We start from the raw sequence: 27,814 nt of genomic DNA, 5'->3' as shown, positions 1-27,814 counted from the left end.
GCTGAGGCAGAGATCAGCAAAATGTCTTTTTAAGAGATACTCATTCCTTGATAAAAACAAGTCCTGTGCCTTCACCTCCTGGGCCACCAGCTCTCACACCTGTGTCTCTAGCACAGCCCTTCACACCTGCATGTCCAACTGTAACATGATACCACTGGGAGGTCATCTCAGGTTGCGCCTGAGCAAAGTTCCCTAAACCTGCCTCCACCGTCTTCCCCAACTCAGTAATGGAGACCCTGCCCTTCCTCCTCCTCACCCCGAACACCACTGTCTCTTCTCTTACAGCCCGCACCCGTCCTGTCAGCAGGCCATTCTGACTCCACCTTCAACACGTGCCTGGAGTGTAGCCCGTCTCTCCATTCCCACTGCTCTCACTCTGGTCCTGACCACCGTCATCTCTCACCTCGATTATTCTGGGAGCCTCCTCACTTGTATCCACCCTCACCCTTCCCCGCTTAGTGCCTGTTTTCCGCAAAGCACAGGAGTGATTCCTTAAACACACACGGCCGTGTAAGTCCTCCCCTCCCCTCTTACTGGAGTGCCCCCAGGCTCCTCCTGCTCTATTTCCGCCCTCACTCCCCTCATTCTCACTCTGCCCTCCGGCCTCCTTGTCCTGAACCCCTTGGGCGTCTCCCCGTGGCCCCTGCACCCTCCCCTCCCTCTGTGAGGCGCAGCATCTCCAGGTCTGCCTGAGCTCCCCTCCCAGATCTGCTAACCCTCCTCTGAGCAGAGCCCTCCCCCGCAGTGTGGACTCACTTCCCTCCTTCACTCTCCATCCCCCTGAGCCGGCTTGCTTTTCCTTCCTGTCCTCAGTCCTTGTGCTCAGGTTAATTTTCCATATCATTTGTCTTCCATCATGGAAAGAAACTCTAGGAGCTTTGTTTCTTCACAACTGAGCTCATTGTTCCCAGAGCAATGCCTGTCATACAGTAGGTCCTGAGTAAATATCTGTTAAAACGGTCAAACGCATAGATGCTGTGCAAAACTACAGAATGAAAACATTTTTTTTTTAATGTTCAAGCCTACAGTTTAGTTACGCTGACGTATACCCACTGCTCTAGCTTCCCAGGTAGCTTGGTGGGAAAGACTCCATCTGCCAGTGCAGGAGACACAGGAAACACTGATTCGATCCCTGGGTCAGGAAGATCTCCTGGAGGAGGAAACAGCAAACCACTCCAGTGTTGTTGCCTGGAGAATCCCATGGACAGAAGAGCCCTAGTCCATGAGGTTACAAAGAGTTGAATATGACTGAGAGCTGAGCATGTATGCACGTTAATCAAATACTTGTATGAGGAGCTAATGCTAAAAGTGTAAGATAGTAGTAGAACACAATTTATATCTTTTTCTTTTTTCCCTTTTCTATCTGTGTAGGATTTATCCCTTTTGGAGGAAGGAGATCTAACTGAGATAGGAGACGGAGGAACCCCGCTGAGTGAAGGACAGAAAGCCCGGGTCAGCCTCGCCAGGTAAATGGGGTTTCAGTTGCCATCCTGCCCCTCCTCCTCCATGGCTCCCAGTGGACGTGAGCACGCAGGCCCCGCTCACCGGGTGGGCCTGTGTGAAGCAGGGACTTGGTCCTTTCCCTGGGCTTGTAGGAGAAACATGAAGTTGTTGGACAGCATCATGATTCAGAGATGAGACCTAGGGAGTGTGTAGTGTCCTCTCCTGATGTCTGTCTACATTTTCTAGAGCTGTGTATCAGGACGCAGACATCTACCTCCTGGATGATCCGTTCAGCGCAGTGGATGCAGGAGTCAGCAGGCACTTGTTCGAACAGTGAGTTTGCTCCTGTTTTCTATCGTTTCTTCTTTCCAAGAATCCTGTAGGGATGAGGGAAGAGAGCTCAGGAAGGTCTTTGTGCTCCAAGAGACTCAGGTCCCTCTGCTCTGGTGTCCCTCCCTCCCCTCCCTTCCTTCCACAGAAGATCCATTGTAGAGAAATCTTGCCTCATGATGAGGTCAGGACAGAAAAATACAGCAGGTGCTTCCAGTGTGTGGGGTCCAGTGGGGTCCATGATTTCAGTTCAGTTCAGTTCAGTCGCTCAGTCGTGTCCGACTCTCCGCGACCCCATGAATCACAGCACGCCAGGCCTCCCTGTCCATCACCAACTCCCAGAGTTCACTCAAACTCATGTCCATCGAGTCCGTGATGCCATCCAGCCATCTCATTCTCTGTCGTCCCCTTCTCCTCCCGCCCCCAACCTTTCCCAGCATCAGAGTCTTTTCCAGTGAGTCAACTCATCGCATGAGGTGGCCAAAGTATTGCAGTTTCAGCTTTAGCATCCGTCCTTCCAATGAACACCCAGGATTGATCTCCTTTAGAATGGACTGGTTGGATCTCCTTCCAGTACAAGGGACTCTCAAGAGTCTTCTCCAGCACCACAGTTCAAAAGCATCAATACTTTAGTGAGTGACAAATACGTGGCAGTTTCCTTCCTACTACTTGTAGTTGATTACCAGACACTCTGGGTGGATCCAGATCCCGAGAATAAGAAAGATGATGTAGGGTTTTTAAATCAGAGAGTGAGACTCTATAACCTGGTACTTGGCTGCCATTTTTTTCCTCCATCATTTGCTTAAGGCACGTTAGAAGCAAAGTTTTCGGTACTGACATAGGGCTTCCATGGAAAGACCCTGTTGGTTTTTGCTTGTTATTTTAAAACTTTGGAAATAAAGTCTTTATTAAGTCTAGATTTAATAAAGTCTAGAATTTGAGAATCATTTATTCCACATCTGAGTATGATTTCAATCATTTCATGTTATTTCATGGATGCTTACTAGAATTAATACTTAGACCTACAATGTAGTGTCACCTATAATCTGGCTTAAGTCTTGACTCTCATTCCTGTTTCTAAAATGCAGAACTTGTCAGTGGCTCCTGGTTGGCTATACAATGACTAAGGTAGAACAACTCTGATTCTTTTCTGTGTAGAAAAGAATCACACACCTAACACACACCGACTGAGGCCTCTTATGGAATCTAGTCTGGCCTTTTTGATAGCCTTGAGAACTTGTTTTTTTTTCCTAAAACAGCCTTCACATCTCCCCCATGGTCAGGTCACTTGCTGTTGTTTTCTTTGTTAAAGTCAACGAGCCTTCCAGCTGCACTTATAAACGCCCTGCTTGTGCACTGAGATCAATGCCTTATTGCACAAAACCCCTTAGTTTACAAGGAGGACGGTGAGCCAGGAGAGGGGAAGGACCCACAAAGGGCAGAATAAGGGAGACTAGGATGCCCAGCTCTCATTCCTGCTTCTGAGGAACGTGTTTCTACGTGGAGCTTGTTCAAACAGATGCCTGGGGGAAAGCTCAGCAGAGTCAGGGTTTAGAGTGTTTTAATACAGGATAGTGAGTGTTGAATGTAAAGTGGAAGTGTCAGTTGGAGGCTTTCACTGAAGTTGGAAAGCTCCCTGTGCCCGGGGCTGGGCGGGCAGTGCCCTGGGGGCCTGCAGGCTGGCCAGGTGTGTGGAGGCTGAGAAGAGGACCCAGTCTTCTGAAGGAAGAGGAGAAGCTCAGGTGTGGAGGGAGGAGGAAGCAGGGCTGTAAGGAGAACAGCAGGCATGTCCTTGCCTGGAGGAGGCGGGGTGTGCAGCAGAGAGAAGTCATTTGGGAATTCTCTGTCATGTCCTGTGTTAGTTTCTAGGACTGTGTCTGTCCAGGCTGCTCTCACAGGACACCAGTGCTGGGTGGCTTAGAAATAACAGAAGTTTTTATCTCATGGTTTTGGCGGCTGGGAAAGTCCGAGTCAGGGTGCTGCAAGAGTCAGTCTGGTGAGGGTCCGATTCCTGCAACCTCATGTGGTGGCAGAGGTGAGGGGCCATGTGGTCCCTTTTATAAGGACACTAATCACTTTCATGCAGGCTCCATCCTCATGACCTGGTCCCTCCCGATGGCCCCACCTCCTAATACCGACACAGTGGGGATTAGGTCTCAATGTATGACTTTTGAGGAGTAAAACATTCAGTCTATAACAAGTTGTCACAGATGGGGGTGATCAAAGAATAGAAATTAAGTTTCTCACAGCTCTTGAGGCTACAGGTTCAAGGTGTAGGTGGCTTGGTTTCTCCTGAGACCTCTCTTCTTGCCTTCTGACCACATCCCCCTCACTGTGTCCTCACACGGTCAGGGTTTTCTCTAGTTGCAGTGAGCAGGGTCTACTCTCTAGTTGTGGTGTGTGGACTTCTCATGGCGGTGGCTTCTCTCATTGCAGAGCCCGGGCTCTGGGGTGCGTGGGCTTAGTAGTTGCGGTTACTGGGCTCCAGAGCACAGGCTCAGCAGTTGTGGTGCTTGGGCTGAGGTGCTTTGCACATGTGGGATCTTCCTGGACCAGGGAGGGATTCCGTGTCTCCTGCACTGGCAGGTGGATTCTTTGCCACTGAGTCACCAGGGGAGCCCCCATTTGTATATTTTTGCTTATATATCTATTGCCTTGGTGGAGAAGGCAGTGGCAACCCACTCCAGTACTCTTGCCTGGAAAATCCCATGGATGGAGGAGTCTGGTAGGCTGCAGTCCATGGGGTCGCTAAGAGTTGGACACAACTGAGCGACTTCACTTTCACTTTTCACTTTCATGCATTGGAGAAGGAAACGGCAACCCAGGGACGGGGGAGCCTGGTGGGCTGCAGTCTATGGGGTCGCACAGGGTCGGACACGACTGAAGCGACTTAGCAGCAGCAGCCTTAGGAGACTGACCTAAGAAAACATTGGTATAATTTATGTCACAGAATGTTTTGCCTATAATCTCTACTGGGAGTTTTCTGGTGTCACGTCTTATGATTAAGTATTTAAGCCATTTCGAGTTTATTTTGGGGCATGGTGAGGGCGTGTGTTCTGACTTCATTGATTCACATGCTTGTGTCTCTGTCCTTCTATCTTAGTCTCTTCATCTAAGCACACCAGTCAGATTAGATTAGATCCAGTATAATTAAGGGTAATGATTACCTCTTTCAAGTCCACGACACCAAATTCTAAGGTACTGATGACTCAGGTGACCACATGTGAATCTGAGGGAACATGATTGATTTACAGCAGGTCCAGAATAGCAAGTTGAGACTTCAGCAGAGTCAACAAGTGTGAGAGGGAGGCCTGTGAGGAGCTCTGGGCTCTGGACACTAGGAGCTGGCTAGGAGCTAGGATTCCACGTCCACTAAGCGGGAATTGTTAGACTTTGGTGGAACCTGCCCAGGTATAAAACGTGCTTAGTGTTGGGGTGATAAAAGAGTTGTGGAGATGGTTGGTGGTGATGGTCGCACATCAGTGTGAATGTACTTAATGCCACTGAGTTCTATGTTTAAAACGGCAGAAATGGTAAATTTCATGTTAGGTATATGGTAACACACATACAAACCTGAATAGTAGCACAGAATCCTTGAGAACAAGAGAGAACAGGGCAGATGACACGTGGCATGGTCTCCAGCTCTCCAATCTGACCCCCCTTTCCCAGCCTCTCCCATTCATGGTTTGATGAATTTTCCGTTAGAGAAGTGCCTGTGTCTTGTCAAGAATTCAGTGACAGGAGCTAGTGCTGTGACAGGGATTCCCCACCCCCACCCTCCTGGCATCATGAGTATCTCAGCCTCCTTGTTCCCAGCACCCCACCCTGAGCTCACAAATGTGTGTTACCACATCTTGTGTGCATCTGCACAAGTTCTCCATCAAGGCAGGAACAGATTCTGCTGGTGATTGCATCCATGTCACAGGGAAGGGAGAGCAAGGCATTTTGGTGCCAAGTACAGTGTGCTGATAGAAGAAGTTCTCCTGAGTTCTTTTTCAAACACTGGAGATATTTATAAAATCCTCTCAAATATTTTGAGTATACTGCTTTGGATATATAGTTGATAGAAGCAAGCTTAAGACTGTTGTTTGTAATCAGAACCACATTCTCTAGGGAAACTTAAAGCAGAGAGCATGAAAGCAATTTAGGAAACCAGTCAGCACCAACTGGAGCGTGTTCTCAAGTTAGAGAATCAGATGGAACAATATGCTGTGAACATAGTGGATTCTATCAGCTACAGAAGGTGAGGCTGACGTGAACTGACGCAGCCTCACCTGTGTCCAGCCACGGATCCCACCCTGGTTCAGCCCCACATCACTAGACCCCTGTCTCCTGTGTCATCAGGTCTTGGGGTCTGTCCTGATCAGACTCCCACGCTGCTGTCTACACAGCTCACCCACCTGCTCCAGCCCTTCACGGACACCTCCCCCCACTACCACCACCACATTCACAAAGCAGCTCCAGGTCCTCAAACAAACAGGCTTCCTTGCCATCTGCCCCCATCAGCCATTCCAGTTCCTACCCACACCCACTCGGTATCCAGCTGTGCTGGCTCTGTGGGGATCCTTTCATACCCCCTTCTGTCTGTACATATTGGTCCTTCTGTGTAGGGTCCCCTTGTTTCTCCCCCGGTGGCGCTGCGGGGGAGAGCAAGGCGTCGGCGAATCCTCCTCGGCCTCGGATGCGGAGCCCGTTTTGCCTCCCCGCGCCGGAGAGGCGGGGAAGAAACCCCAGGGGAAAGGTGAGCTGGCCGCCCGCCCCGCAGCCCTCCTCGCCCGGAGAAGGACACTCAGACGCAGCGGGGGGTTCTGTCAAGGCTGCTGCTGCTGCTGCTGCTAAGTCACTTCAGTCCTGTCCGACTCTGTGTGACCCCATAGACGGCAGCCCACCAGGCTCCCCCGTCCCTGGGATTCTCCAGGCAAGAACACTGGAGTGGGTTGCCATTTCCTTCTCCAGTGTGTGAAAGTGAAAAGTGAAAGTGAAGTCGCTCAGTCATGTCTGACTCGTAGCGACCCCACGGACTGCAGCCTACCAGGCTGCTCCGTCCATGGGATTTTCTAGGCAAGAGTACTGGAGTGGCTTGCCATTGCCTTCTCCCTCTGTCAAGGCAGTTCCCCTTCATTGTTACAAGCTCTCCTATATAAAGGCAAGCGTGGGGGTTTTGCAACGGACTTCCTGCGGTGGCTCCAATCATATTAAAGGTCAGGTCGTCACGCGCTGACGTCACAATAGAGGTCTAGGGTGATCATGCGCTGTTCACGCAAGGGGAAGTGTTCAGGGGCCAATCACAATTTTTTGTGATTATCTGGGGCCGCGCCCTCCTGACATCCGTCAGGCGCCATCTTTATGGGTGCGCCTTTGCCATGTGTCCTTTTTCAGCCAGGCGGCCTATACTTCTGTCCCAGAGCCAGGGAGCAGTGTGCCAGGACACAGAAGGAAGGTGGAAGACGGGACCTGCCATTCCCACCTACTTCTCCAGGGGGTGCCCGTGCCCGCTGTCTTCCCCACAGCCATGTGTTCCCCTGCCACCCGTTGTAGCTCAGTTGGGAAAGAATCTGTCTGCAGTGCAGGAGACCCAGGTTCGACTCCTGGGTCGGGAAGATCCCCTGGAGAAGGAAATGGCAACTCAATCCAGTGTTCTTGCCTGGAGAATCCCTGGGACGGGGGAGCCTGGTTGGCTGCTGTCTATGGGTCGCACAGAATTGGACACAACTGAAGCGACTTAACAGCAGCAGCAGTAGGGGTATCTTGACTAAGAGAACTGGTGGATGCTCTGAGCCATTGGGTGATTTCCACTGTGATTTGGGCCATTTGGATTCTGTTCTTTTACTTTCATATTTGGAAGGTGTTCGCACCAAATGTAAGAAGACTTGCTTCCTGGATGGAACTGGGAATGTTGTAGTGACTGATAGAGGCCATGCTGGCATTCATTAGAATCTATTAATTTTTTGTTATGAATATTTGCATCATTAATTATAAATAATCACCTAGAAAGCTAAGAATTTTTAAATGAAATGGATCCCTCTACTCCCAATCCTGAGTAGCAATAAAATAGTGTTTTAGTTTAGTCAAGTTTTGAAATCTCAGTATTAGTTGTTTTCCTTTATGAAACATGTAAATACTTGTTAAACTGAGTTTTAGAGGAAAAAACTTAGCTGTTAGTGCCTCCTTCACTAGACTGGTTTTAAGAATTTTTATACCACTCGGTTCAAATTTGCTGCTGATAAATTTAAGAACCTAGTTGGATTAATTGATTTATGCTTATTTAATTTTTATTATTGATTTGGTATTTAAAGATCTTTGACTGCTGTGTGGTCTTTGTCTCACTGTTTTCAAAATATAAATTTTCAGTTTGAGGCATTCCATTAATGTGCTTTTGCATCTGTGCCTTTTACATTTGTAGGTGTATCTGTCAGGTGTTGAAGGAGAAGATCACAATCTTAGTCACTCATCAGTTGCAGCACCTAAAGGATGAAAGTCAGATTCTGATATTGAAAGATGTAAGTAATTTCTAGAAGTCCGTGGAATTATGAGCACTCAGGTGTGTTAAAGGACAGACCTCCCTGCAGGTCACTCTCCTGGGTTCATGGTAAACGCCCTCTTCTCCCTCAGTTTTTTGCCCCCTTCTTCTCAGAGCTGGTGTTCAAGCCTTGGAGGATGAACCTAAAGCCCTGTTGAAATGTCACTATTTCACTCTAAGCCACATAAACCCTAAAGTGTATAAAAGTGCAACCACAGGGTTACTGAAAAATCAATATTCTAATGAAATTTGTTAAGGGTAATGTTGCCGTTCTATTTAGAACTTTTTCTTCCATGACTTAAGTCAAAGTGTATCACTTAGAAATTAGAGATTCTAAGATCTGTTGGTATCCAGGTGATTGTCATACATAGTTTGCCTGAAGAACATCTTCCATTAACTCCAGAAGCGAGGCTGGGTAGCCGAGCACCCGGGGCAGAGACGCCCTCTCTGCTGGTGTCCCCAGTTGCTGGTCTCCCCGCCCAGGTCTCTATGTGCCTGATACGTGTGGGAGCCTGTGCAGCAGGACAAGGCCCTGCCCTCACGGGGCTCCTGTTCTTATGGGGAGGATGTGACAAAGAAGTTGACATCCTGGCCTCTCTGAGGAGCTGGTGCCTCAGAGTCTGAGTGACATAAAGGTGGAGGCCACACAGTCACCTGGGGGGGGGAATCTGAGTCAGGGGGTCCTCAGGAAGGAGGACCCCCTAAGGAAGGAGGGACCTGGCAGGTTGGAGGAATGGCAGGAAGACCAGCATGTCTGAGGAGAGTGATCAGGGGGATGTGGAGGGAGCTGGTCCCTGAGCACTGAGCAGTGGGATGGACCTAGAAGTGGGATGGAAGCCTTGGACGGTCCGGAGCAGAGGAGGGATGTGGTCTGATGTGGGAGTTAAGAGATTTCGCTGATGGTCACTGGAGGGGTGACAGCAGAAGCAGTTACAAGGCTTAGTAAAGCTGAGAAGACAGAAGTGTGGGCTCAGGCTAGAGATTCAGTTTCTAGAGCTGCCGTATCACAGTACCACAAACTGGGTGACAGCAGGAGTTTATGGTCTCCCTGTTGTGGAGGCTACAAGTCCCAAATCCAGGTGCTGACATGGCTGTGCTCTCGCTGAAGGCTCCAGGGGAGAATCCTTCCCTCCAGCCTCTGGTGTTCACCGGCCTTCCTTGGTGTTCCGTGGTCTCTGTTTCTGATGTCACGTGGCTGATGTCCCTGTGTCAGTCTGGATCTCTTCTCTTCTCATAATGACATCAGTCTTACTGACTTTAGGTCACCCTGCTCCAGTGTGACCTCATCGTAACTTGATTACATCTGCAAAGACCCTGTATCCATATAAGGTCACGTTCCCAGGTGTCATGTTTGACCTTATCTTTTTGAGGAGGGATCACCATCCAACCCACAACTCCTAGCATGGTTGCGGGTGGGGTGGAGAGTAATGAGAAGTGTTCAGACTTGGTGGTCGTTTGATGCTTCACTCCTTGGCTTGTTTACCTCTGGGTCTCAGCACCTTTGTTGTTAGCCTCTGACTGCTCCACAGGTCCTTGGTCAGATCCCCGACTTCTGAAATGAATCTCTGCTGTAAGAAAGATTATTAAGATACAGAACCCCTGCCTCTCTAGAAGCAGTTGCATGTGTCAGCCCTTCTCCACTCCTCCAGGAGTGGGGGGAGGCTAAGGTTTCTCAAGCTTGAGAGCAGTTGATTTCATGTGCAGAGAGGGCAATTCTAGTGTGTAAACCCCAATGTTGACAGTGTTATGAGCCAGGATCAGTGGGCAGGAGTGTAACGTATTTTGCCCATCTCTAGATGTTTTGGGTTCCCCTTATTGCTTCCTTTGACCCCCCAATTTTAGTACTAACAAATCAACTATTTATCCACTGGTGAGCACCCCTGGATGAGTTGGGGTCCATCCTTACTGTCAGGTCCCTCTCTTCACAGCAGATGGGGGATGGCTGTTCCTTCACTCCCCGGAATTGTCAGTGCTTGACTGTTGAGTGAAATTGCTGTCTTTGTACTTCCAGTCATTTCATTGTGCATGTTACAGATTTGAAGTGGTGAGTGGTGATTTCTTTAAAGAGGTGTGTGAATTTTTGCCTCCCAAGTGGAACAAGACAACATATCCTGCGTGATTTTTTAGTTCTGCAGTATCAGACGGTACCCAAAGGCTTCCCTGCATTTTTCCCAGTGGACCCCCTCAGGGGAGAGGGTGAGAGAGGTCCCAGCAAGGGTCCTGGGCCAGCTTTCTCCACCTGAGCTGCCTTAACCAGAGCTGCTCTCAATTGATGTTTTATATCCTGAGGTTTTTTTTTCCCTTAATGTTTTATTTGCTACTGAGGGAATCAGCTGAGTCTGGTTCCATGGGGTCAGAAAATAGTAAAACATCTGCAGACATTATTTTATATGAATTTGTAAGAGAGAAACTGTGCAAGGATATTTCACTTGTTCAAAGAAAATGATTTGATTGGCTATATTTTAAGCAGTTGCCTGGTTTGCGGAAGCCTAGTTGGCTGCTTGTGGTTGGTCATTCCTAAGTTTTTTCTCAGATCTGAGTGCACTGATTCTGGCTTAGACTTTGCTTTGTGGACACAGACTGCCAAGGCTTTAGAGCCACTCCAGCCCCATGGCTTCCTTGTTTAATTACTTTAAAAGGTGGAATATTGAATTTTCAGTTGAGAACTTGCTGTGTGTGGGGACAGTTGTAGACCATGGAGATGCCTCTCATGGGTTTCTGTCCGGGGCTGGTTCCTATTATCCCAGCCAGGCACATGATAGTATGACAGTGACAGTGGTCAGTGAAGATTTAATGAGTGACTCTTACCCATATGCAGATGTGCTAGCCCCCACCTCTGGGTTAAGTTTAAATTTCTTTCCTGGAATTGTCACACGAGGCTTCTCTGAATTCCCATGTTGTCTAAAAAGACTGGTGCTGATCCTCCCACCAACCTCTGTGCTTCTTGCTTCCCTACGTGCCCAGGGTGGTCATGTCAATGGCCTCCATTTTTAACACATGAGCACACGTTTCTTTCACATCCCCCAGCACCTAGTAGAGGGACAGGGTTTGGCAGATAATGCAATGCTCAGTTCTGTACTGAGTTGACTGAACTAGATTTCTCAACAAGAATTCTAGACCCAGGGATCATTTTTTTTCAAAAATCATAATTTAAGATCAGATAAATTTTCTTGATTAGTATTTAGGTTGGTTTAATATTATAAAATATGAATTAATTTCTCTCAAATTTTTTATTTTAGGGGATAATGCTGGAAAGAGGAACTTACTCTGAGTTCCTGAAATCTGGGGTAGATATTTTTTCCCTTTTTGAGAAGGGGAATGAGCAGTCTGAACCATCTCCAGTTCCAGGAACTCCCACTGTGATCTCTGAGTCTTTGGTTCAGTCTCTCCAATCTCCCAGGCCCTCGTTGAAAGATGCGGCTCCAGAAGACCAAGATGTGAGTTTCTCATCCTGCAGTGTGCCCGGGTCTGTCTGCTCCTGGTGATCTCATGGACCTTCAGTCTGCTCTGCTCATGACATCTTCATTTGTCCCAAAGTAGACCCTAAGGTTCCCAAAGTCTTGTTCCATGGAATTGGTAGAGTTAGAAGAGCACGAGGGGAGCAAGCCTGCTTGGGGTTCCCCTTTGGTGTAGGATGGAGAATCTTACGGAGATCTCCATAAGATCTCCATAAGTGGGTGCGTGCTATGAATTTCTGAGTGAATGTGGCTCACACTGATTGAAGACAGTTTACCATATTTACATCCTACTCATGCTGGTGGCCCCCGGCTTCCCTTATGCATCCCGAGGCTTAATGTGAAGACCCCCTTAGACTGAGTCCTGCCGAGTCATGTTAAATCATCTACTTCTCCTCTATGTTGGAGTGTTCTACCACTGCATGTGACTGATCGTATTATCTTGCCTCAGTGTCAGATGGTTTGTGATAGGCCAGAGGTAACGTGTGCAAAGGACCGGACACATGGTAGACACTTCGGTGTTAGTTCCTGTCCTGCTTTCTTACCCTTCAAGATAGAGAACCACATCTTGAATCCCAGTGCCCAGGAAAGAGCCGAGGACACACTAGGCTTCTGTGACTCTATGATGCATTCTAAGTCTTCCAGACAGAAATGCTGAAATGCCCTAGATCTCCCTTAAAAATATACACAGATTTTCCTTGATATCCAAACCCAGGAGCCTGGAATGATTCTGATAAGTATTCGGATTGGCTGTTCACTTTCTAAACTCAGGAATCATTCTGAAATTTAGGAACCAAATAGATTCAGATCATATGCTTGCAACACGCTATCCAAACTCCTCTTTAACTCTCTCTGTGAACTCAGTTTACTGTATTTGGCTAGTGTTTTGAGGCCCAAGTATGTTTTATGCTTCTGTCATTGAATAACACAGTCATCTCGAGGGATACATTAGCTCCATATCATTTTGTGTGTTATTTTAGAGGAAGGTTCTGCATTTATACATTAATTGATTTGGTTGTGTGTGTGTTGAGAGTCATGTTCTATTTTAAGCAAAGCTCCCCACCAGTGAATAACCTCATGTGAATGATGTTTAATATTTCTCAGAAATTCCTACGAGTGGGATGGCTGGGTCCAGGGGTAAACACATATGTGGTTTGGCCAGATATTCCCACACCCTTCTCCGTAGGAGATGGACCATCCTGCACCCCTACCAGTGTATGCAATGTGTCTGATTCCCACAGCTTTGCAGTGGAGGACATTGTTGAACTTTTGAAATTTGGGGTTCATTTAAAAAAAATTTCATCTCTCACTGCCATTTTTCCCTTCTAGACTGAGAATATACAGGTTACACTACCTCTGGAGGACCATTTGGAAGGAAAAGTTGGTTTTAAGATCTATAAGAATTACTTCACAGCTGGTGCTGACTGGCTTGTCATCATCTTCCTTATTCTAGTCAACATCGCAGCTCAGGTACATAAGGGCGTTTGTTTTGGTTTGTGCACTTGGCTTGATATTTACATACTATTTATACTGTATTTTATAATTATTTTTAAGTATTTGTATTAAGAGAATTATCTCAAAGACTTGGCTCATGCAGTTGTGGGCCTAGCTTGGTGAATGTGAAATCAGCAAGGCAGGCCTGCAGGCTGGAACCTCAGGCAGGAGCTGACCCTGCTGTCTTGAGACAGAATTTCTTCCTCCTCCAGGAAGCCTCAGGTTTTGCTCTTAGGGCCTTTGACTGACTGGATGAGGCAACCACAGTGTTGAGAGTGAACTCCTCTACTTAAGTTCTGATGATGGATGTGAGCCACATCCACAAAATACCTTCAGAGCAACATCTAGACAAGTGTATAGTTGAATCACTGGAGACTGCCCCAGCCAAGCTGACACCCAGAACTGACCATCACTGTACCTGTCAAGCTTTTTGCTTTGCAAAATCCCAACATTTTTTCTGTTATTACTGCCTTTTGCAGTCCACTTGGATTTGTGTTGAAGTACATTATATTTGGGGAACAAAGTCTTCTAGGGAAAAGGGGATTTCTTTTAAAGATATTAACTTGTAAGATGCCCTCCCCTGACCTGTGGTCATCTGGGGTGTGGGGTTTGGCACAGACCTGAGCCGGAAGGACCGTCTCCATGTTCTGGAGCCTTTCCACCCCCATCCTAGTGAGCGGGGTGTGAGGGCTCAGTAACATCAGTGTCTGAGTGACTGCTGTTTCCTGCTCCAGGTTGCCTACGTCCTGCAGGATTGGTGGCTTGCATTCTGGTGAGTGATTCCTGGTCTGACCCAAAATGCTGTGAAGGCTACATGAAGCCTCACTTTCCCACAGAGTCAGGGGGGAGATGGGCTAGTTCAGCCTCCTCTTCTGACCCTCACGTAGTTTCCCTGAAGAAAAATGAAAGTTCCTGTGGGTGGTGTGTGATCCCCTGGTGGTCTCTCCCATGTCCCTCCCTTTAGCAGCTTCTTCACAGACAATTTTTCTTTTCATTTTTTAAACTTTTAATATTGTATTGGGATATGACCGATCAACAATGTTGTGATAGTTTCTTTTGAATAGCGAAGGGACGCAGCCATACATATACATGTATCCATTCTCCCCCAAAATTCCCTCCCATCCAGGCTGCCACATAACATTGGGCAGAGTTCCATGTGCAATACAGTAAGCCCTTGTTGGTTACCTGTTTTAAATATAGCAGTTTGTGCATAAACATCCAAACTCTCTAGCTATCCTTTTCCCTGGCAACCATAAGTTCATTTTCTAAGTCTGTCTTCACAGATTATTTTGAAAACTAAAAGTTGTGATTCAGATTTTTAAAAGGGAGATATACACAGGGGCTTTCAAACTGGCAAACACTTTCCAGCATAATATACATTTCTTGAATTGAGGTAATTGTTTTGTGATATTTGTGTAAATTCTTTGTATATCTATAGTGTAATATTTTTTATTTCCTGTTCCATAGGGCAAATGTACAAAATGACCTGTATCTTGGGGGATATGTAAAAGAAGATGAAGATGTAGTGTTCATTCTGAACTGGTACTTAGGAGTTTATTCAGGTGAAGTTGAGTCATCTACTCTATAATGCCAGAGTTTAAGGTGCCTACAACGAGTCTGCATGAGCAAGAGGGCTTCCAGAATAATTCAGTAATGTCTTAATAGATTAATTATCTGAATCGCATTTATTCTGTGAATTAATTAGAATAATTATTTTAAAGATCTACTAGAAGAAAAATGGTTGAATGGAGACTCTTAACTTGCTCCATACTGGATTTTGGTAGTTAAACCAGGATTGCATATTGAGAAAATCAGCCATTGGTAATATGTAGCTACTGTGCATTCTAATAGGTGTTTTAGCTAAATCTTATGTCATTATATGGATGGGCAAGGGAATAGAAATGAATCTGCACCCTGTGGTTCAGGTTGTTCCAATTCTGTCTGAATAAACCCTGGCTTTTACTGATCTTGGATGAAATCCTCTGGCAGCATGGGCTGCAAATAAAAGCATTATTCCCTCCCAGGTATGCAAAGCTCCCCTTTCCACACTGGCCATCTCCTGGGCTTCACTAATAACTTGAGAAGCTAAGCAGGGGAAGTCCAGTGTCTGAAATTAGGATTCCTTCTCTTTCTTACCCTGAGATTACAGTGTTACCTCCTCCCCAACTATGTGATTAATTCAAAATTTGCCTTGCCAGACTAATATTAACTATTAACATGACTCTGTCTATTCACAAGAGTATTTAGGATATATATATATATATATGATAGCATTACATACTATTTAAAGGATGTCTTTAATAAAAATTTTAAATGCTTTCTTTATCCATTCATCTGTTGACATACATTTACGTTGCTTCCATGTCCTAGCTTTTGTAAATAGTGTTGCTATGAACATGGGGTGCATGTGTCTTTGAATTATGGTTTTCTCAGCGTATATGCCCTGTAGTGGGATTGATGGGTCGTATGGTAGTTCTATTCTCAATTTTTTAAGGAACCTCCATACTGTTCTCCATAGTGACTGTAGCAGTTTACATTCCTACTAACAGTGCAAGAAGGTTCCCTTTTATTGTTTGTATATTTTTTGATGATGGCCATTCTGACTGGTGTGAGGTAATACTTTATTATAGTTTTGATATGCATTTCTCAAATAACGATACTGAGCATCTTTTCATGTGCCTTTTGACCATCTGTATGTCTTCTTTGGAGAAAGGTCTGTATAGGTCTTCTGCCCATTTTTTGATTGGGTTGTTTGGTTTTTTTGATACTATGCCGCATGAGCTGTTTGTATATTGTGGAGATTAATCCTTTGTCAGTTACTTATTTTGTAATTACTTTCTCCCATTCTCAGGACTGTCTTTTCATCTCACTTGTGATACATATATACACTGGATCGGGGGAGGGGGTCTCCCCGGGTAGCTCAAATGCTAAAGAATTTGCCTGCAATGCTGAAGCCCTGAGTTTCATCCCTGGGTCAGGAAGAACCCCTGGATAAAGGAGCGGCAACCCACTCCAGTATTCATACTCGGAAAATTCTATGGACAGAGGAGCCTGGCGGGCTACAGTCCATGGGGTTGCAAAGAGTTGGACATGACTGAGCAACTAACACACATGTACACTGGAATATTACTTACCCAGAGAAAGGAATGAGTAAGGGTCATTTGTCGAGAGGTAGACGGACCTTTGTCTGTCATACAAAGTAAAGTAAGTCAGAAAGAAAAAAACAGAACAAAATGTTTGTATTAATGCATATATATGGAATCTACCCTCTTCAGGGATCACTGCCTTATCATGGTGAAGGGGCTTGCATAACTCAGTGAAGCTATGAGCTATGCCATGGAGGGACACCTAAGACAGACGGGTCAGACAAAATGTAATCCACTGGAGGAGAGAATGGTAAACCACTCCAGTGCACTAGCCATGAGAAACCCATGAACTGCATAAAAAGGCAAAAAGATATGACACCAAAAGATTAGCCCCCCACCCCCAGGTCAGAAGGTGTCCAATAAGCTCCTGGGGAAGAGCAGAAGACAACTACTAATAGCTCCAGACAGAATGAAGTCACTGGGTCAAAGTGGAAATGACGCTCAGTTGTGGATGTGTCTGTTGGGGAAAGTAAAATCTGATGCTGTAAAGAAGAGTATTGCATAGGAGCCTGAATGTTAGGTCCATGAATCAAGGTAAATTGGATGTGGTCAAGCAGGAGATGGTAAGAGTAAACATAGACATCTTAGGAATCAGTGAGCTAAAATGGACGGGAACGGGTGAATTTAATTCAGATGACTGTTATATCTACTACTGTGGGAGAGAATTGCTTAGAAGAAATGGAATAGCCCTCATAATCAACAAGAGTCCAAAATGCAGTTCTTGGGTGCAACCTTAAAAATGACAGAATGATCTTGGTTCATTTCCAAGGCAAACCATTCAACGTCTCAGTAATACAAGTCTATGCTCCAGCCACTGATGCTGAAGAAGCTGAAGTTGATCAGTTCTGTGAAGATCTAGAAGACCTCCTGGAACTAAATGCAGAGTTCCAGAGAACAGCAAGGAGAGATTGGGAGCCCTTCTTCAATGGACTATACAAAGAAATAGAGGAAAAATAACAGAGAGGGTAAGGCTAGAGATCTCTTCAAGAAACTTGGAAATATCAAAGGAACATTTCATCCAGAGATGGGCACAATAAAGGACAGAAATGGTAAAGACGTAACTGAAGCAGAAGAGATCAACAAGAGATGGAAGAATACACAGAAGAACTATACGATAAAAATCTTAATGACCTGGATAACCGCCATGATGTAGTCGCTCACTCAGAGCCAGACATTCTGGAGTGTGAAGTCAAGTGAGCCTTAGGAAGCATGGCTGCCTATAAAGCTACTAGAGGTGATGGAATTCCAGCAGAGCTATTTAAAATCCTAAAAGATTTAAATTGCTTCACTCAATATGTCAGCAAATTTGGAAAATCCAGCAGTGGCCACAGGACTGGAAAAAGTCAGTCCTCATCCCAATTCCCAAGAAGGGCAGTACTAAAGAATGTTCAATCCATCAGACAATTGCACTCATCTCCCGTGCTACCAACGTTATGCTCAAAATCCTTCAAGCTATGTTCAGCATTATGTGAACTGAGAACTTCCAGATGTTCAAGCTGCGTTTAGAAAAGTCAGAGGAACCAGAGGTCAAATTGCCAACATTGGCTGGATCATAGAGAAAGCAAGGGAATTCCAGAAAAGCATCTACCTCTGTTTCACTAACTAAGCTAAAGCCTTTCACTGTTTTTGTCATAACAAACTATGGAAGCTCTTAAAGAGGTGGGAATACCAGACCTTCTTACCTGTCTCCTGAGAAACCTGTATGCAAATCAAGAAGCAACAGTTAGAACCCTGTGTGGAACAACTGATTGGTTCAGGATTGAGAAAGGAGTCAACAAGGCTGTTTATTGTCACCCTGTTTATTTAACGCATACAAAGAGCACATCATGTGAAATGCCAGGCTGGGTGGGTTACACTGGAATCAAGATTGCTGGAGAATATCAATCTCAGATATGTGGGTGATACCACTCTAATGGCAGAAACCACAAAGGAACTAAAGAGCCTCTAAAACTGAATATTAAAAAAAACTAAGATCATGGGATCCAGTCCCATCACTTCACGGCAAACAGAAGGGGAAAATTTGGGAGTAATGGCAGATTTCCTCTTCTTGGGCTCTAAAATCACTGCAGATGGTGACTGCAGCCATGAAATTAGAAGACAATTTCTTCTTGGTAGGAAAGTTATGACAAACCTAGACAGTGTGTTAAAAAGCAGTGACATCACTTTGCTGACAAAGGGCCATATACTCAAGGCTGTGTTCTTTCCAGTAGTCATGTACGGATGTGAGAGCTGGACAATAAAGAAGGCTGAGCACTGAAGAATTGAGGCTTTAGAACTGTGGTGCTAGAGAAGATTTGAGATTGAGAGTCCCTTGGACAGAAGGGAGATCAAAACAGTCAGTCTTAGAGGAAATCAACCATGAATACTCATTGGAAGTACTGATGCTGAAGCTGAAGCTCCAGTTCTTTGGCCTCTTGATGCAAGCAGCTGACTCACTGGAAAAGACCCTGATGCTGGGAAAGGTTGAAGGCAAAAGGACAAGAGAGTGACAGAGGATGAGCTGGTTGGATGGCATCACCAATTCATGAACTTGGGTAAACTCCGGGAGATGGTGAGGGACAGGGAAGCCTGGCGTGCTGCAGTCAATGGGGTTGTGAAGTGTTGAACGTGACATGGTAACTGAACAACAACATGGAATCGAGAAAAATGGTGCAGATGAACCTATTTGCAGGGGACGAATAGAGTTGTAGAGAATAGATGTTTGGACACAGAGCAGGAGTGGGGAGGAGAGGGAGATGAACTGGGAGATTAGGATTGACATATGTACACTACCATGTGTAAAACAGATAGCTAGTGGGAAGCTGCTGAATAGCACAGGGTGCTCAGCTCAGTGCTCTATGATGACCTAGAGGGGAGGGATGGGGGAAGGGAGGTCCAAGAGGGAAGGGATATATGTGTATGTATAGCTGATTTACTTTGTTGAACAGCAGAAACCAACACAACATTGAAAAGCAACTATACTCCAATAAATTTTTTTTAAATAAGTAAAAATTTAAATATTCTCACAGGAAATGCTTGGAAAAACTTTCTGCAAAGAGTTCAGTTCAGTTCAGTCGCTCAGTCATGTCCAGCTCTTTGTGACCCCATGAACCGCAGCACACCAGGGCTCCCTGTCCATCACCAACTCCCTGTCCATCACCAACTCATGTGATGCCATCCAGCCATCTCATCCCCTGTTGTCCCCTTCTCCTCCTGCCCCCAATCCCTCCCGGCATCAGGGTCTTTTCCAATGAGTCATTTCTTCGCATGAGGTGGTCAAAGTATTGGAGCTTTAGCTTCAGCATCAGTCCTTCCAATGAACACCCAGGACTGATCTCCTTTAGGATAGACTGGTTGGATCTCCTTGCGATCCAAAGGACTCTCAAGAGTCTTCTCCAGCACCACAGTTCAAAAGCATCCATTCTTCGGCGCTCAGCTTTCTTCACAGTCCAACTCTCACATCCATACATGACCACTGGTAAAACCATAGCCTTGATTATGTAAAAATCCACTCATTGAAATTTTGTATTTATTTTCTTGATCACTTGATAAGAAACTTGAACCTACCAGCTGTTTACCTTCTGAATTGATGGACAATGAGGGTTTAAAGAAGAAGGAAGGGATTCTGTTACACATTCATACAGGATTTTGGGCTAAGCCAAATGCCTGTTGATGAAATTCAAGAACTTAACCAGCTGAAACTCCAATACTTTGGCCACCTCATGCGAAGAGTTGACTCATTGGAAAAGACTCTGATGCTGGGAGGGATTGGGGGCAGGAGGAAAAGGGGACGACAGAGAATGAGATGGCTGATGGCATCACAACTCGATAGACGTGAGTTTGAGTGAACTCCAGGAGTTGGTGATGTTGTAAATAATGAGATTTGAAGTGTCGAGAAAGGAAGATCAGCTACTTGTATAATTATCTTTCTTATAAGTTTTATTAGAACTTGTAATTGAATTAGGCAAGCCTAGAATGAAGCTGTATTTTACACATGATTTTTCCCCCATGTTGTTTCTATTTAGTTGGAGGAAAACAGTGATTTTTATATTTTTCTTTATAAATGTATTTTTGAAAACATTAAACTCTTAGATAACCTACTATATATATATATGTTTTTTATTCTGTATGTATGTAAATCGCTATACAAATTTTATTTATAGAATAAAATGCACAGTACCTTTTTAAACTGTCTGCCATTCTTTAGTATGGTTGAGAATAAGACAGAGATCTTGTGCTGAGTGATGCTTCTTTATTTCAGGGTTAACTGTGTCTACTGTCCTTTTTGGCATCACAAGGTCTCTGTTGATATTTTATGTCCTTGTTAATTCTTCACAAACTTTGCACAACAAAATGTTGGAGAGCATTTTAAGAGCTCCGGTATTGTTCTTCCATAGAAATCCAATAGGTAAGTCAGACACGAAATTTCTTAATGAATATGCCTTGTTAACACATTAAGTGCCTATTTACATTTTCATATTTGAAAGTGGAAGAGATGTTTGGAAGAAAATCACTGTGTATGTTTATTCATTTTCTATAAAAAGCTTCACTGGTAATTTTTCCTACCAGAGAAAATCTGAATATAGGAGCATATAAGCTTTTATTCCAATTTATGCATGTCTGTAAAAATACATGAATGTTTACTTTGCAGGATGATCTATGAGTCCATTTGTTATGTGGCATATGAAACATCCAACAGATGATGAAAATATGTTGAAATGTTTTTGACTAGTTGTTAAAATGTTGGCTGTGTTACATGGTATTAAACTAACTAGGAAGGACCATCTTCCAGGAACATCTCTACAGAAAACAGGCTGTGTGTTTCTTTCTTTCTTTGTCCATCCATTTCTGGGACCACAGAGCTCTGGCACATGCTTATATTTTGAGTTTTACCTAAATGGTAATGTAAGACTAATTAAAATACAAGATCAGTGAAATGTAAACATCCTCTTCGATAAAATCAACTCTAGTTTTACAATGGACTTTTGGTTACATTAAAGATGTCTTGTGATACCTAGCAGGAGGATCTTCATTATTAAGTTAAAGTGTCCCTGAAGGGTTCCAAGTGGTTGTTTCCTACACCCCGAGGCCTTCAACCAGTCTTGCTTCTGAAGGTAGCCTCCTGACCTGGGTTCCTAGTTCATCAGCACACATGCCCACTCTGTTCTGTTGGTTAGACTTGTGCTGAGGCCCAGGGCAGCTTTGTTTTTGCAGGTGATGATTGACAGGACCTGTTGAGGCAGGGATGTGACTGGAAGGAGGACAGCAGTAGCCTTGGCCTGGCCACCAACTAGCTGTGTGATCATACTACTGGGCAGGCAAATCTCCAGGCAGGATGTTGTCATGGTTACAAGTATGAAGTCTGGAGCCAACTTTCTTGGTTCAGTCCTGGAGATAGTTACTAATAGTAATAGGCAGTTATAGTTACGTTAAAACTTATATGCAAGTTATTTAATTTCTCTGTGTCTCAATTTTCTTACCTATAAAATGAGCATACTGTTCACACACTTACTGATATCTTGATGTTGTGGGCATGAAGCAGGTTAATACATTCACAGCACTTAGCACAGGGTCAGTGCCTAATGAACCTCAGTGAGGATGTCGACATGGTGTCTGGGAACTTCTCTCCCGTGAAATGGGATTAACCACTGCCCTTCCTGTTTCACAAGACTGTTGTGAGGATTAAATAAGACTGTTTAGGGCAGCATCTTGTACAGATTTATTCAACGCGTGTTCTTTAGTCCAGGCACTGTGAGGAGCACAGGATGGTAAACTGCAGAGGCCCACACAGTCTCATTTTATTACGAATGTAGTGAGGGAGTGATTGAGAGTCTTTGCTATTATGGCTGTGAAGTCTCTCTACTTTGCCTGTTAACGTGAAAACGACAGTTGTAAATTTGGGAGCATCAAGTGGGACTGAATTTCTGTTATCACAGCTTGTGACCACTGTTAACCAGACTCTTGATGACCTGTAGGCTTCTCCAGATGCTGATTTATTATTCAAGGATTTGGAACCAAGTTTAAACCTTTAGGGTCACTAATCCTAGAACAGCAGGCATACCAGTGTGTATCTTGTCTCCCCCTCCTGTGTCTATTATCAGAACTTCATCCCTTCAAGAAAATAGAAGCCCAAATAAGGAATGCAAAGATAGGCCCAAAGGTTTAGGGGCATCGGTTATTTACTCTTTTAGTGGTATATTAAATTGAACTCTTCCCTGTGTTTATTTTCAAAAGTAGAATTTATAATAGATTGTTTATAGTACCTTTGTTTCTGGAATGTGATTGTATGAAGAGAAAACCACACAGAGGGGTATTACTTGTTACCAAGTTCAAGCTCGCTCTGCTTGCCTCACAACGCCGATAAGTCTTACAGATGACGTGTTCAGGCAAAGAATAATGACTTTATTTGGAAACCTGGCAGATTGAGAAGATGGCAGACTGATGTCCCAAAATAGGCATCTTATTGGGATCTGGATGCCTGGTTCTTTTATAGAACAGAGAGGAGAGGAGGTGAGGAAGTAAAGTCAAAAGGCCATTTATCTTGCAAAATATTTGTTCATTTTTCTTTTCTGCACCCATTGACAGGTGGTAAGGGTCAGATTGTCTCCCCGTTTGCTGAGAAAAGCCACTTTAACATTTATGCAGAGGGGCAGGGTTCCCTGACCAAAGCGTCAAAATTGTCATGGTCAAAGAAACAGATCCAGCATGCAGTCAAAATTGGCTCCTCCCTGTTACAGTTCCTTTGGTGTGCACCTCCCCTGTCTGGTGCCAGTGTCCTGTTCTTTCTCATCCTGAGTCTCCTCAGGGTGCACCACCCTTGCAGGGGTGGCTTCAGAGTCCTGATGGCTGCAGCATCCTTTGTTTACTGATGTGACATTTTTAGTTTACACCAGATATTTACCAGAAATTCCCATATTCTGTCCTGCAGCCTTAAGAGTATACTATTATCATGGATTCTGAGACGGGAAATAAAATCAATGATAAGTGATTCTTAGTCATTTAGTAATATTTCTGTTTCCTGCCTACACCCCTGTGGTCTTAGATGCTTATTCGTAAGTCTGTGCTTGTCACACCTGGTACACCTCTGAAAATAGCAACTTATTATCGCAGTACTAAACTCAAAACTTGGAAATGGCCAGAATCCAAAATTTCCCAAAATGTGAGGTGCTGTGAGCCATCTGGAGGGAATAAAATTACAGAGAGGATATAATTATATTTATTATAGAAAGCATCACTTGCCAAAATTAATCTTGATAATTAAAGCAAAATTGGTTTGACAATTAGGATTTACTTAGGTATTTTACAACTGTTTATTTACAGATTTAGCACTTGGAGTGAGCCTTAGATAAGATGGATCTAAAGGGAGGGAAATTCTCGAATCTACCAACTCTTCCTGATACTGCAATAAGGTTCCCCCATTCTTTTAAAAATCAGGGCTCAGTTTCAATTCCCCACCCACTGCCATTTGATGGTATTTTTGTTTCTCTTTAGGTGTCATCCTATTTTGTCTTTCTTTTTACCACTGACATTGGCTTATTTCATTTGAATTTGTAATATATTAAATTTGTTATTGTTTTACCGCTAAATCATGACCGACTCTTTTGTAGTCCCATAAACTTAGCCTGCCAGGCTCCTCTGTCCATGGGATTTCCCAGGAAAGACTACTGGAGTAGGTTGCCATTTCCTCCTCCAGGGGATCTTCCTGACCCAGGGATTGGACCCCTGTCTCTTACATCTCCTGCTTTGGCAGATGGATTCATTAGCTCTGAGTCCCTGGGGAAGCCCAATATATTAAATATTTAATACACATACTTGATTTTTTAAAGATTTATTTATTTGTTTTTACTTGCATTAGGTCTTTGCTGCTGCATGGAGGCTTTCTCCAGTGAGGAGTAACAAGGGTCACTCCTCATTGCAGTGCCTGGGCTTCACATTGTGGTGGCTTTTTCTGTTGCAGAGCTCAGGCTCTGGGCACATGGGCTTCAGTAGTTGCGGCGCACAGGCTTAGTTGCTCTGCAGCATGTGGAATCTTCCCAGACCAGGGATTGAACACATGTCCCCTGCACTGGGGAAACTGTACCACCAGGAAAATCCCTAAATACATAGTCTTCAAAAATATTGTTTTGATATGTTCATGAATTATTTCTCTTAAAACTCCTGAGGGAATGAGTAATTTCTTGTATCCTGTTCTTGCAGGAAGAATTTTGAATTGTTTCTCCAAAGACATTGGACATATGGATGACTTGCTGCCCCTGATATTTCTTGATTTCATCCAGGTAATGTATCAGTCCTGCCAGAGTTCTCACAGGGAAGAGCAGAGTGCCTGTTTCTCAAGGATTTTTCACAGGGGCTGAGTTTGGGCCTTTAAACCTAGCACTGTGTCCTGTTATCTTCAGTAAAGGCTGTGTTTGTGAGAGAAAGGTGCAGTTCTGATTGGGATCCTGAGTTAACATGAGTAACCCCTGGGGCAGGCGCGTCTACACGGTCATGTCAACGTTGGTTTGAAGCAGCAACATGCTGGGCAAGTGGTTCTCCCTCTGCCTCCAAGGTGTCTGGCGTGGATTCCCTTTACTAAGAGCACATTTCATAATATAAAAATAATCACCTCTCATGGAAAGATAGCCTAGATTAACAAATTATGCATTGTATTGGGCTTCCTAGGTGGCTCAGTTCAGTTCAGTCGCTCAGTTGTGTCCGGCTCTTTGCGACCCCGTGAACTGCAGCATGCCAGGCCTCCCTGTCCATCACCAACTCCCAGAGTTTACCCAAACTCATGTCCATTGAGTCAGTGATGCCATCCAATCATCTCATTCTCTGTCGTCCCCTTCTCCTCCTGCCCCCAATCCCTCCCAGCATCAGAGTCTTTTCCAGTGAGTCAACTCTTCATGTGAGGTGGCCAAAGTATAGGAGTTTCAGAATTAGCATCAGTCCTTCCAGTGAACACCCAGGATTGATCTCCTTTTGAATGGACTGGTTGGATCTCCTTGCAGTCCAAGGGACTCTCAAGAGTCTTCTCTAAGACCACAGTTCAAAAGCATCAATTCTTCAGGACTCAGCTTTCTTTACAGTCCAACTCTCACATCCATACGTGACCACTGGAAAAACCAGAGCCTTGACTAGATAGATCTTTGTGGGCAAAGTAATGTCTCTGCTCTTTAATATGCTATCTAGGTTGGTCATAACTTTCCTTCCAAGGGGTAAGGGTTTTTTAATTTCATGGCTGCACTCACCATCTGCAGTGATTTTGGAGTCCAAAAAAATAAAGTCTGACACTGTTTCGCCATCTATTTGACATGAAGTGATGGGACCAGGTGCCATGATCTTAGTTTTCTTAATGTTGAGCTTCAAGCCAACTTTTTCACTCTCCTCTTTCACTTTCGTCAAGAGGCTTTTTAGTTCCTCATCACTTTCTGCCATAAGGGTGGTGTCATCTGCATATCTGAGGTTATTGATATTTCTCCCAGCAATCTTGATTCCAGCTTGTGCTTCTTCCAGCCCAGCGTTCCTCATGATGTACTCTGCATATAAGTTAAATAAGCAGGGTGACAATATACAGCCTTGACATATTCCTTTTCCTATTTGGAACCAGTCTGTTGTTCCATGTCCAGTTCTAACTCTTGCTTCCTGCTCTGCATATAGGTTTCTCAAGAGGCAGGTCAGGTGGTCTGGTATTTCCATCTCTTTCAGAATTTTCCACAGTTTATTGTGATCCACACAGTCAAAGGCTTTGGCATAGTCAATGAAACAGAAATAGATGTTTTTCTGGAACTCTCTTGCTTTTTCCATGATCCAGTGGATGTTGGCAATTTGATCTCTGGTGCCTCTGCCTTTTCTAAAACCTGCTTGAACATCTGAAAGTTAACGGTTCATGTATTGCTGAAGCCTGGCTTGGAGAATTTTGAGCATGACTTTACTAGCATGTGAGATGAGTGCAATTGTGCAATAGTTTGAGCATTCTTTGGCATTGCCTTTCTTTGTTAAATTAGAAAATAGGTGGACAAGTTTGTAATAAGGTTGAACCTTGACAAAAGTGGAAAGGAAGATATTGATCAATGAAATATACTAAACATGAAGGAAGAAATAAGCCATGTTTCCCTAAAGCTTCCTGTTGTGCTGGTTAACAAGCTGTGAACCAAACTTCACCATTCACTCTTCAGTGGAGTTACTTGTGACTCTCAGTTGGGAGAAAATTGAAGTATACCCAGGTCCCAGAGCTGACGTGGTTGTGAAAATATCCAAGGCAGCCAAATTAGGGATGAAGAATGTGTTTAATGTATCCCAAGCAAAGTTCACTTTTAGAAAGCTTAGTCTTAGGCTTGGCACCCCACTCCAGTACTCTTGCCTGGAATATCCCACGGATGGAGGAGCCTGGTAGGCTGCAGTCCATGGGGTCGCTAAGAGTCGGACAGGACTGAACGACTTCACTTTCACTTTTCACTTTCATGCATCGGAGAAGGAGATGGCAACCCACTCCAGTGTTCTTGCCTGGAGAATCCTAGGGACGGGGGAGCCTTGTCGGCTGCCATCTATGGGGTCGCACAGAGTCGGACACAACTGAAGTGACTTAGCAGCAGCAGCAGTCTTAGGCTTTGTATGTGTGTGTGCACCTGTTAGTTGCTCAGTTGTATCCAACTCTTTGCAGTCTCATGGACTGTAGACTGCCAGCCTCCTCTGTCCATGGAATTCTCCAGGCAAGAATAATGGAATGGGGTGCCATTCTCTTTTCCAGGGGATCTTCCTGACCCCGGGATTGAACCTGGGTCTCCTGCATTGCAAATTCCTTAACATCTGAGTCACCAAGGAAATCCAGGGTTTGTAAAGATCTCATCGTATAGATAAGACTCACCAATGTTTTATAATTTGTGATTTAACAGAGTTAAATAAGCTGAATTCTTTACCAGCTGAGCCACAAGGGAAGTCCAGGCAAAAAGATAGGACACTGAAAGATGAACTCCCCAGGTCGGCAGATGCCCAATATGCTACTGGAGATCAGTGGAGAAATAACTCCAGAAAGAATGAAGAGACGGAGCCAAAGCAAAAACAACACACAGCTGTGGGTGTGACTGGTGATGGAAGTAAAGTCAGATGCTGTAAAGAGGAATGTTGCACAGGAACCTGGAATGTTAGGTCCATGAATCAAGCCAAATTGGAAGTGGTCAAATAGATGGCAAGAGTGAACATCAACATTTTAGGAATCAGCAAACTAAAAGGGACTGGAGTGGGTGAATTTAACTCAGATGACCATTATATCTACTACTGTGGGCAGGAATCCCTTAGAAGAAATGGAGTAGCCATATTGGTCAACAAAGAGTCCAAAATGCAGTAATTGGGTGCAATCTCAAAAATGACAGAATGATCTCTCCTCATTTCCAAGGCAAACCATTCAGTATCACGGTAATCCAAGTCTGTGCCCCAACCAGTAATGCTGAAGAAGCTGAAGTTGAACA

At 44.6% G+C, this 27,814-nt stretch overlaps 1 protein-coding gene across 1 annotated transcript in view; it reads left to right on the top strand.

Moving 5' to 3' along the window:
* The window catches only part of LOC148775810 (ATP-binding cassette sub-family C member 4-like), a 148,190-nt gene that overhangs the window by 34,703 nt on the left and 85,673 nt on the right, over nt 1-27,814 (top strand). Inside the window, exons 11-19 of the mRNA XM_088842649.1 lie at nt 1,372-1,466; nt 1,690-1,776; nt 8,177-8,273; nt 11,533-11,730; nt 13,078-13,218; nt 13,977-14,014; nt 14,710-14,804; nt 20,629-20,775; nt 24,564-24,643. Coding sequence (XP_088698775.1) covers nt 1,372-1,466; nt 1,690-1,776; nt 8,177-8,273; nt 11,533-11,730; nt 13,078-13,218; nt 13,977-14,014; nt 14,710-14,804; nt 20,629-20,775; nt 24,564-24,643 — 978 coding nt within the window. The remainder of the gene's footprint in view (nt 1-1,371; nt 1,467-1,689; nt 1,777-8,176; nt 8,274-11,532; nt 11,731-13,077; nt 13,219-13,976; nt 14,015-14,709; nt 14,805-20,628; nt 20,776-24,563; nt 24,644-27,814) is intronic.

This window comes from Moschus berezovskii, chromosome 13 (genome assembly GCF_049115385.1).
Source record: "Moschus berezovskii isolate FMDL1 chromosome 13, NW_MosBer_1.0, whole genome shotgun sequence".
In the NCBI taxonomy this organism is placed as follows: Eukaryota; Metazoa; Chordata; class Mammalia; order Artiodactyla; family Moschidae; genus Moschus; species Moschus berezovskii.
Note: the sequence above shows the minus strand (reverse complement) of the source record. Positions and strands in the feature narration are given on the sequence as shown.